The sequence below is a fragment of the Strongylocentrotus purpuratus genome, unplaced genomic scaffold, assembly GCF_000002235.5.
Source record: "Strongylocentrotus purpuratus isolate Spur 01 unplaced genomic scaffold, Spur_5.0 spur5_scaffold_6, whole genome shotgun sequence".
In the NCBI taxonomy this organism is placed as follows: Eukaryota; Metazoa; Echinodermata; class Echinoidea; order Camarodonta; family Strongylocentrotidae; genus Strongylocentrotus; species Strongylocentrotus purpuratus.
The window spans coordinates 34,233,309-34,245,309 of NW_022145612.1; the positions used below are offsets into that span (position 1 = coordinate 34,233,309).

The 12,001-nt window shown below is 38.9% G+C and overlaps 1 protein-coding gene across 4 annotated transcripts in view; it reads right to left on the bottom strand.

Moving 5' to 3' along the window:
• The window catches only part of LOC586400 (V-type proton ATPase 116 kDa subunit a), a 98,785-nt gene that overhangs the window by 43,670 nt on the left and 43,114 nt on the right, over window positions 1-12,001 (bottom strand). For all 4 annotated transcript variants that reach the window (XM_030972930.1, XM_030972931.1, XM_030972933.1 and 1 more), the window contains exon 8: window positions 3,721-3,803. In XM_030972930.1, the coding sequence (XP_030828790.1) occupies window positions 3,721-3,803 (83 nt within the window). The remainder of the gene's footprint in view (window positions 1-3,720; window positions 3,804-12,001) is intronic.

A 12,001-nucleotide genomic window follows, 5' to 3' on the forward strand; every position in this document is an offset into this window, starting at 1 on the left:
GTTGGAAATATTCCACTGCCTGTCAATGTAAAAATTTGTGTTGTGTCAGGGCTAATTGCCCTAGAAAGTGCTGTGTAAGCTAATTTTCAACACGAAAGGTACATATGTAAAATTTTCACAAGAGTAGACAACTTTGGCATCTACAGCAAGTCTAAAACCTGAATTTTCATTAAAACCAGGTTTTTCTGTACATAAAGATATATTTGGGGAGATATGAGCTCGTAAAAAAGAGAGTGTGTGTAAAAGCCTATACCTGATTGTGCACCCTTTTGTGGTGCGTTTCGAATACACTCGTCCTCTATGGAGATGTCCCTTATCTTATTGTAATGAATAATTTAGTTCCTGGCCCTGGGTTTATAGGGTTAAATTTGAAGACATTGGGACATTGGCATTTATATATTTGTCGGTAATTGGTGGCTCGTTTTGTCGGTAATCGGTGGCCTCTACACCCTCCCCCCTCCCCCACTGAAAAAGATCTAGCAAAGCCCCTAATAACAACACAGTTTATACACTCGAGATAATTTTTGCAAGTACGACTGGTGAAGTACAGGACCACCGTCTTTGTGCATTGTGCAGCAACAAAACATAAACAACGTCTCACGACGTGACAGATCACTTTTCTGTAACTTCTAACCAATCAGAAGGCCTCGTTGTTTTACAGGAAGTGCGCCAAATGTGGTTCTAAAATTGCAAAAGATTCCTAATTTTACGTCATATTACTCCAGGAAGTGCCTGAAAATGCATCTGTGGTTCTAAAATTGCAAATGCTTCCCACCCTGTTTGGTCGTTCCGCTGCCATGCCGCCTAAACATGTTGATATTACCAGAAAGAGGTTATATTTGGATTGGTTGTGATTTAAAATCCTGTTTCCCCCAATTTCCTCATAATATTCCAAAGTTACAACGCACAGGGCTTATAAAGATCATGGCCTTCTAATTGTTTTATAAGGTCATGGGTGTGTACGAAAGTGTGCGAATCAGTAATTATACATTTCATATCACCCAAATCGTCTGCTTTTCAACTTTGCTGCTCCCCATTGGGAATGTTTTTATTTAAGACACACTCTTACAGAGCACACCATCCAAACAAAACCCAAGAGAGGGAAACTGCTCCTTTGTCAATGACCGAAAATGCTTATGCAGTCATTATTGTTAAAACAGCTGAATGTTCTCATTAAGATGCACATAATCAGAAGGCGGTGACTCTCATTGGATAAAAAAAAAAAATCACATCGAACGTCCATCCGTAATAGGTCCATGCTATAATACCGGTAGTCTCTGATACTTTCAGATTTAGTAGTAGGCCTACTATACTATAGTAGCTCAATACAGATGATGCTGATGATGATTCAGTTTGAAAAGGAATCAGGGATTGGGCTGTGAGTTCCAATATTCCGCTAGTACATGTTTCTAGCCTCCTGAAAATCTTACAAGAGAGTGTGCCAAATCTGCCAAAAGATGCAAGAACTTTGTATCAACAAATTTGGTGGATTGTGAGTGTGATGGGAAAGAGGTAGCTGGTGGGAATTACCATCATTTTGGCATTTGTAATAATTTTAAGTCGCAATTGGCCAAGAAACAGAGCCTAGCGCCTGCTATTATTATAGCTCGATCGAATGAACGTGGGACACTGGAAGTGGACAGCCGTACCATTGTCATTGTAATTGGGCAATTAACACAACACAAAAGATCCTTTCATCTTAGCAATGTTTAAGATGAAACAATGGACATCTCATGCCAAATAAAGCGCATCTTTTGACAAGGATAGCGTCGAACATTGTCTAGTAAACAAGGCCTCTTTTGCTCTTTTCTTCCGTTGGTTCCGTATATGAGGGGATCGGACTTCACTTGCCATGGGCTATGGTTGGGCTAGGGGTGGGCTGCCAATACCGCTCTAGATAGTAAGGCTTCTCGGCTTCCACTAATATTACTTATTAAATTTATCATACTTATTAAATAATAAACTGGCTTTGTTTATATCATTTGTTTTTCACATACTCTAAAACCCTGCAGAATAGGTATAAAAATGTAGACCCTTTCAGAGTAACATTAGTAGAGACAGACTTCACACAATGTACAACATGATGCACGTCTGTAACAATGTATAAACCACATCCCGTTTTTTATGTTTACCGGTGGTATAAAGAGTGTGATTAATACAACGATAATTACGGTAAAGATAATTGAAACTAGATGGAATTTTGACTGCGTGCAGTCGAAAATGATGCCTCCGCCATAGAGCAATTTAAACAAGTTTGGAGTTTAAATCTCCAGTGGTTCTTGAGATATCATGATAACAATCTCAATGTATGGAATTTCATAAGTTGACCTCTGTGACCCTTGACCTTTGACCTACGTGCTCCAAAATCTAATCAGATTGTCTTCCTATGGTGATACACACTATCATTAAGTTTGAAGTTTAAATCTCCAGTGGTTCTTGAGATATTATGATAACAATCTCAATGTATGGAATTTCATAAGTTGACCTCTGTGACCCTTGACCTTTGACCTACGTGCTCCAAAATCTAATCAGATCGTCTTCCTATGGTGATACATACTATCCTTAAGTTTGAAATTTTTACATCTCCAGTGGTTCTTGAGATATCATGATAACAATCTCAATGTATGGAATTTCATAAGTTGACCTCTATGACCCTTGACCTTTGACCTACATGCTCCAAAATGTAATCAGATTGTTTTCCTATAGTGATACACACTATCACTAAGTTTGAAGTTTAAATCTCCAGTGGTTCTTGAGATATCATGATAACAATCTCAATGTATGGAATTTCATAAGTTGACCTCTGTGACCCTTGACCTTTGACATACGTGCTCCAAAATCTAATCAGATCGTCTTCCTATGGTGATACATACTATCCTTAAGTTTGAAGTTTAAATCTCAAATGGTTCTTGAGATATCACGCTAACAAACTCAATACAAGGAATTTCATAAGTTGACCTCTGTGACCTGTGACCTTTGACCTACGTACTCCAAAATCTAATCAGATCGTCTTCCTATGGTGATAAATACTATTCCAGAGTCTTAAGTTTAAATCTTAAATGGTTCTTGAGATATTGTGATAACGGTCAAACGGGACGGACGTACGGACGGACAACCCGAAAACATGATGCCTCCGGCACCACCTTCGGTGGCGGAGGCATAAAAATCAGAAAAGCAATCCACCAAAACTAGACCTGAGATTAGGGAGGAAAGGAACAACTATTGCAAGAAAATCAGAAAAATATATGGGCAAAATGCTTTTTGGGGCATCATTAGGGGTAAAACATGAAGTCACGTCTGGCAGAAGAAAAGAGGAAGTACATGTACTTGCGCAGGCATGGTCATATTGCGTGGGGGATTCTAGAACTTTTTCTGCTACCGGGGTAATTCTAATTGGCCTTAGATGGCAATAATGAAATAGATGGATAAGTAAAGCGATATTATGTAGATCAATGTATGTTGTGTCAAAAGAAATGTTTGACTATCAAGAAAATTTTCTTTTTTTCTTTATTTTTGAAAAGAAATACATCATGAAACCTGCAATAATCCTAATGATTTGAAGGTCTTTTAGGTCTTTTCTTGTCTGTTTTTATATCAAGTATGAAAAACTAACTTCTGAATCCATTTCTGCTAGCCCAGGTTCATTTTTTGTTCAAACCAAATTCCCTTGGAACAGAACAATCCTGGAAACTATTTAAGTGCATAAGTAGTCTGACTTACCCTTCACAGATTCTCTTAACCCTCATACCAAGCTGGCTCCCTTGGTAGAACAAAATGAAGACAAACTTGTGTATCTCATTGCCCTGCATGTAATCAAAAAGAAATATTGACAAATATGAAATTATACCATCATCATCAACGCTTTAGGTTGCAATCAATAACAAATACCATGGACCACCTACTGAGCTGTGACATGCTGGCTGACACATGCACTTGGAGGGACCTGGCAGAGGCAACTTTACTTTTGCTAACTTTTGCTATAGTATTGGGAACTAGGTGTGTTATGACTCAAAATGATAATGAACAATAATAGATGCCTTAATATTGGTCTAGCAAGATCCAGGTACATTATACTATTTTGAATGAGGAGGTGAGGCTGTAGGACCAAATTTGTGCAACAAATCATACATAAGTTTGAATAATAAGAAAAATAATGTTCGATAAATTTCAAATATTTTGAAAGAAATTTCAACTTTTTTAAAAAATAAGCAGGAAAAAAAAATCTGACATGCTCACAGAGGGCTTGAAAAAGTCAAACGTTTGCCAACAAGATATTTGGAAAGACTTTTGCACGTTTCATGATGTCGGGAATCGCACAATGGGTCATAGAAAGATTAAATATGTGTTCTAGGGGAACAACAATTTTGTGTATAATATTTTTCAATGAAAAGTTACTGACTTCATCATGACCCGTACTTCTTTTTCTTTGAAGTTTTTTAACAAGTTTTAGAATCTCAGATGAGTTGGTTGTACTAAAAAATTCTGATTTTTGTTCTTCAAAAAAGAATGAAAGGGTTTTTCGACAACAGGAATTTTCTTGGCAAGATTAGGTCCAATGTATGAGAAGTAATCATTTAAGTGATTAGCAATAGATTCTTCATAATTGATGGTCTTAATACCCTCTCGAATTTGTATCATGTTTTTATTTCTACTTTTTTTTGTTCAAGGCCTTATTAATAACTCCTCATGTTTCCTTTTTTATTTTTTTCAAACTAGATAAAATAATATCTCTGTTTCTCTAGTCGCAAAATCTTTGTCAATGTGTTTTTGTATTTAACTTAATTATTACAAAGTTTTGGTGTGGGATTCGCACAAAATTTGTAATCCAAGTTATTTTTCCTATTAATTGTTCTTAAAGCTGATACTCTAAGCAAATAAATGTCCCTTAATTTGGTACCTACGGCAAGCATATGTTATATATAAGTTTTTCAATTACATAGTATATCACAAAAAAATTCTGGCTACTCAAAATCCTTAATTGAAATGTCGAGATTATCCGCCTCTCTTTGCATAGCTAATCAGTCACGGCGCTGGTCTACTGTATATGACATCACGTCCGGGAAAGAGTATATTCACGTACCCGGATGTTCCATAGAAAGCATGTGCAGAGAGATACAATTTTTCTGCTTATTTTGTTTCAAAGGCAGAAAATCCTAATAAATCATAATTCTATGTACAATTCTTTACCTTCCCCTAGTATTTCATAGTATTAATATCAATTCCCCTTTTAAAAATTATGACATATACATGCCAACGATGTGCTATTAGTCAATATTTTCACCATGCAATTTTTGTTTTGGTGTTGAAATCGGTCCAGGCACGGAGTGAACAGTAGCTGTCTGGTTAGTGCACCCATGCGCAGTTCATTACCATACAGCGATCTCCCGAAAGTTTCTTCTTCATGTCTTTCGCCTTCCTTGGCCCTGAAGAAGATCCTTCATCTTCTTCCATGATGTGCATTGATCTACCAATTGTGACACCGGTAGTCACTGAGGAGCAGGTCTTTGTTAGTTGTTTTTCGTAGCTGGTAACGTACATCGCTTTCATTCTCTTGCAATTGCCGATAAACATATATGACTAGCGCACGTACGTTCCATCACAAGCAAGCCGCGCCTGGAGCAGCGGCCTGGTCTTACCTCCCGATTCTGCTCGCTTCACGAACGTTCGTGCAAGAGCCGCATCACTCGCGGATGGAATATCGTTCAAACACTAGACGTTGTCAAAATATTATAGAGGAAGCGCGCTTGCATGAGCTGGGTCAAGTTTGATATTTTACAACATAAAATGTTTAACTGGTACTGTATCCTTTTTTGAGGCAGTCACACACATATATGATAAGTACTATCATAGTTCTAGGCCTAATCGTTTGACAAAACTGCTCCTGTACCTTTTCTGATAACACGATGCATCTGACTACTCATACGTGCATGATTTAACCTTGTTCCCCAAGCAGTAAACTTGTCTTAAATCTCTACCAAATAGGTGAATATGAGGATATAAAAAGAAATCAGCGACTGGAAAATGTTGCTTCGTTATTCTTCATTCAAATGAAAACAGAAAATCCATCAAATATACTCATTAACAACAAAAAAACTAAGCTCTGACAGGATAGCATTTATGTAGGGATATCACTGCATTCACTCTCACTGAGCCCATGAGTCCCGTTCGTGACGTCACGGATAGAGGCCCGACTGTACATGCACTTCCGGGTTTCAGACTTGGATAGTTTGGTAAAGTTTACTCGCATAAATTCACCATTCTAAACTTGTTTTTGTCAGCTGGACACCATTTAGTGTTATTCTGGGGGTTAAAATCGGACGACATTATTTTATAAATATTATTTTATTAATAATAAGACCTTATAGTGTAATCATTATTACCTTTATTATCATTTTCTTATTATTTCTCATTACTTTTGTTAATAATATTGATTCTGCGGTCACTGTGCTTGCTTCTGATTAGCCGTTTCTCGTCCGCCTTGAAATAGTTCGTATCGAGGCGTTCACAAACATTTTTTAATCCGTAAATTTGTTTTCATTATGAAAATGTGAATCGCGCCTAAACAAACACGAACCCGTGGTACGCGTGCACGCACGTTCTTATGCAAGTATAAGTGACTGTGTGTGCGAACGAGTAGAAAATAGTTCATCACTTCTTTTATTTCTACGTCCAAATTTGTACTCATTTTCAAGCTAAGGTAAATGCAAAATTGAATGGAAATTACCGATATCGCTAGCTAACTGATATTTTGGTGCTTCGCTTTCTGTTTCATCACTGGCTTTCAAGCCAATGTCGCATGTATCGAGTGACGTAAATTTCCATGACCATTTTCAATGATGAACATGTCTTAATTTAAAGCGTACAACTATACATCATCGCAATACTAGGAAGCAAATCACAAAACTATAAGGCGCACCCCTATTTCGAAGATACCCCCCCCCCCCCAAAAAAAAAAAAAAATCTGTCATCTTTAGTTTAAAAACAACATTGTTACTAGACCTAGGTGTAACTTATTTCACAAGCACTTCAACTGTGCCTCGTATAATGAAAGTGAAAGTATTTTTCGAACACTGAAATAAGACGTGATCTGATCTGGTTAACAAAAATCCACAAAAAAAAAGCCAACATTGGTCTTTTTGTTAACATCAGATCGGCTCTTATGTCAGTGACAGTGTTTGAAAATACTTTCATTTTATTACGAGGCACAGTTGAAGTGCTTGTGAACTAAGTTAGACCCAGTAACAATGTTGTTTTATAAACTAAAGATGACAGAATTTGTTTCCTCCGAGTCCAAACAGAAATGTGGACAAGCTAGTTTTCCTGTGGTGATTCGTTATCCCCTTAGTAAGTGAGCTGCATCATACAGGTGAGTGAGCTTAAGACACGGGAGAGCTTCGGCCGGCAAAGTGCCTTGTGACAGGGAATAATTTATCGAGACTGAAAGAAAAAAAACTCTCTTCCTTTCAAATTAGGAACATAGTTTAACTTCAAATAGTAGATCCTATTCTTTATTTGCATTATGTAATTCATGTTGAGACACAGAGATTTTTGAAAACCACTAAAAAGTAGCATTCGAGGACTCAAATATCCTGTACCTGACTATATAAGGCGCACCCCCGACTTTCGATATTTTGCTGACGGAAATTCACGAGTCATCTTGGATCCCTGTTCGAACAGGTCGATCTGCTCGGGTCGAGATTGTGTAGAGATCGTGTGTACATCTAGTTGGTCTAGTTGGATCGCGTTGGGATCGTATGTAGATCGGAATGATCGGGAAGAGTTTGAAGTTGTTGTCGACTATACGTCGTGCAGGAGTTGTGAATGTTCGAATGTGGGTCGTGAATGATCGAATAACGGTCACAAAGAGCTTGTGCTTAGGCATTGGGTCAGGATTGGTCGGGGGAAATTGGGTGATCGGGCTTGATTGGGCTTGGTCGGGTTGGTTTGATCGGCATTGGGAACCCACTTGAAGTAACACTTAACTCAGTCTTCTCTACCTTGACCCAGTTGGCAGCTGGACGTCAGAACGCTTGTGCTTCTTACCTGCAGACACGGGAAAAGAGGCAAGCATAGCGGCCTTACTAGACTTCATAAGCCCAGAATTAGGCTCAGTGTGACTGGGTCCGACCCGCTCCACTGCACCAGGCGCTCAACCATCAAGACACCGGGAGCCTCTGTGAGATCGGGATCTTTGCATTTCACGAACGTGGATCAAACAATGTCGTGGGTGAAACGGGGACAACTCCCAACAAGAAATTTGCGAGTCGTTGCACCACAACAAAGCCGTAAGACACGGAGCTTGATCCAAAGGTGGAGCACAGTGTTACAACTTCTACATGACTGGCCGACCCTAGGGTGGGGCCCATTATAACTAGAAGGGAAAAACCTCCTTACTCACAAGATACCCGTCACCGGACTAGCAAAACACAGTGAGCGGTATTCCCGCGGAGGGAGAAGGGAAGCCTGGGCCGTATCTGGCAGAGTGTGAAGGCCTCCGGTAATGAAGACTCTAGGAGAGCCTGCACGTCGGCTGCCAAGCCACGAGGGGCTTGGCAGCCGCGCTGACTAGTGACTCAGAGTCACCAACCTGACCCTCAAAATCAGCTACGTGGTGAACCGGCCCCCTAGGGGGCGGGTGCAACCACGATCATTAGTCTCCTTGCCGGGCGGCGACTGAGATAGAAGGGGCAGCTTTGGCCAGGCGGCACCGAGCACCGGGAAAGACCAAAACCGGGTACCAAACCAGTAGGCCTGAGTCAAACCGTTTAACCGACGGTTATCAGACCGCATTCATCAAAACCGTTTAGCATTTCTTGCTCCGTTTAACCGTTATTTGGAATGTGCTAATAGCCAATGATAAAGATAGTCAAAGAAACCGCAATGTTATGTTACACCCTGTCCGCTGCCCGCCAGCTTTCTGGCAGCAGTAATCTCAATGAATGAATTTGTAAACAATAAAACAACCATGCCCTCTTCCCTATTTTCTCACCCTTTCTATTCCCTTCTCTCTGCAATGTGTATTGCACTCTCAGACAAGCAAAGTTCTAAATGTTTACACATTCGATGGTCAGTTCCTCTCACATCCCTTCTCCCTTTTAATAATTCCATTGTAATGCTTGCATTACAATAATTTGATCAAACTGGTTCGTTTTTACTGGCTGCCTGCCGTTGCAACAAACAAAGTTGACAAAAGACTTAACTCCGTTTCGTTGACGATAAGCCATGCACAAAGAAGACAAAAGACCTGATGCATGGCTGATCTTCAACGAAACGGAGTTCAGTCTTTTGTCAACTCTGTTTGTTGCAACGGCAGGCAGCCAGTGAAAACAAACTTGTTTGATCAAATTATGGAAATGCAAGCATTTTTTAAAACAAACAGAACTTTGTTATTCCTGGCTCATTTTTCCGGATTGAGGTGTCATATGAAAGGGGAGAAATTGAACTTTCTAGAAATGTGATTTTCCATTTAAAATTCAGATAACGCCCGCCAAGTGAATTTTTGGTTTTCTCTCTTCAAATTGATGTTAATCACTCATGCGTGAAATATGCATCATATGAGTTGCATCAGATGAAAGAGGAGTGTTACACCCACAAATGTAATAATGCCCACAAATGTAATAACGCCCACAAATGTAACAACACCCACAAATGTAATAACACTTTACCCACAAATGTAATAACACTTTACCCACAAATGTAATAACACTTTACCCACAAATGTAATAATTTCACCCACAAATGTAAAAACCACTTTACCCACAAATGTAATAATTTTGAATCACCCACAAATGTAATAATGACTTTACCCACAAATGTAATAAATTTGAAGTGATATTTTGAATCACCCACAAATGTAATAATGACTTTACCCACAAATGTAATAAATTTGAAGGGATATTTTGTCGAATTTGTTCAAAACAAAAACCCTGAAATAAAGCATGGGTATAGCTAACTACCAACTAGCTAACTACCCCCGGACATCTACCCCCAGTCAACTACCCCCTCCCTGGACATCTACCCCCGGACATCTTACCCCATCCAACTACCCCTCCCCCTGGACAACTAACTCCCCTCCAACTACCCCCCCCCCCCCCGGACATCTGATAGAATAAGTTGTCTACTACTAAAAATAGCTACCCCGGTCATTTACAAGCACCTTACTAAATTCTTCAACTTGTCATTACAATCGGGCAAGCTACCACCTGAATGGAAAGAAGCTAAGGTTATTCCTTTGTTTAAGGGTGGGGAGAGATCAGACTTGAATAATTATAGGCCCATTTCGATAATACCTGTCGTTATGAAGATCATGGAACGGGCAGTACATAATCAATTGCAAGAATATCTAACAGAAAATAATGTTCTCTCTCCGAATCAATCAGGTTTTCGTAATGGTTATAGTACCCATACTGTTTTAACCTATTTTTCTGATTTTATTTATAGACAAATGGATAAGGGTCACATGACAGGCGCGGTCTTCATAGACCTGCGCAAGGCTTTCGACTCTGTAGATCGTAAAATAATGTTAGAAAAGCTTTGTAAGTACGGTATACTGGGTCAAGAAATTAATTGGTTCATGGAATACTTGAGTGATCGGAAACAAAAAGTTGTACTCGGAAAATTTGAATCAGATTGGGGTACGACTTTGTCAGGCGTACCACAAGGCGCCAATTTAGGCCCGTTGTTGTTTACTGTCATGGTGAATGATCTTCCTAAGGTGGTATCAAAATGCCAAGTAATGTTATATGCAGACGATGCTGTACTGTTTTTTAGTAGTAAAAAAAGTGAGGACATTGAATCGGCCTTGAACTTTGATTTGAAACTAGTTTATGAGTGGGTAAAAGAAAACAATCTGGCATTAAACCACAAAACAACAGAATTTATGTTATTTGGTTCACAAATGAAATTGGATAAACTTGAAAAATCTATATGCATTCAACTCGAGCAACACCAAATCTCTCAGGTTTATATCTATAAATACTTAGGAGTCTGGCTAGATCCAACATTGAGCTGGAAAGAACATGTGACAAAAACAAGTAAAAAGATAGGGTCAAGGATAGCATTACTTGGTCGTTCAAAAAGATACCTACCTTTGGAGGGACTGAAGCTTCTTGCCAATGCATTAATTTTGCCTTTATTTGAATATTGTTGTAATACATGGTCCAATTGTTTACAAAATGTCCGAGATGTAATCATTAAACAACACAAGAAAATGGCCAGAGTAATCTTGGGGGCCAATGTAAGAACCCCAACTCAAGAAAATTTAAATAAACTCAAGTGGGTAAGCATTCAAAGTAGGTGGAATTATTTCAAATGTAAAATGATTTATTCTGTTTTTCAAAGTCAAACTCCCATCTATATTTTACAAATGTTTCAAAAAACCCGATCTTTACATAACATTAGAACACGCAGTGTACAAAACGCAGGATTAATTTTACCCAAAATAAAAACCCAGATGGGGAAACAAAGTTTTTCATTTGAAGTTGCGGCTTTCTGGAATACTTTACCTAATTTTTAAAAAAATGCACCATCAAATTCTTCATTTACTCTTTTGTTTTGGTGCTATAATAATTTAAATCATTGAACTGGTCCATTGTGTTGTGTTTGTTTCTTTTCTTTTATTCGAAAATGTTGTAACTTAATTCACTTTGTTTCGATTTGGATTGTTTGTTTTCAATATGTTTGTTAATTTTGTATTTATGTTGTAGGGCCTCCACGGAAAACAGTAATGAACTACTGATGGAGCCACCCTACTAAAAAAAGACTAATAAATAAATAAATAAATAAATAAAATCTACCCCCAAGCAAATTAAGGTAGTTGGGGGTAGTTGCCCGGGGATAGTTGGATGGGGGTAGATGTCCGGGGGTAGTTTTCAGGGTGGGGGTAGTTGGCTGGGGGTAGTTGGAAGAGGATAGTTGGATTGGGGGGGGGTAGATGTCCGGGGGTATTTGACGGGGGGGTTGATGTCTGGGGGTAGTTGCAGGCGCGTAGCCATGGGGGGGG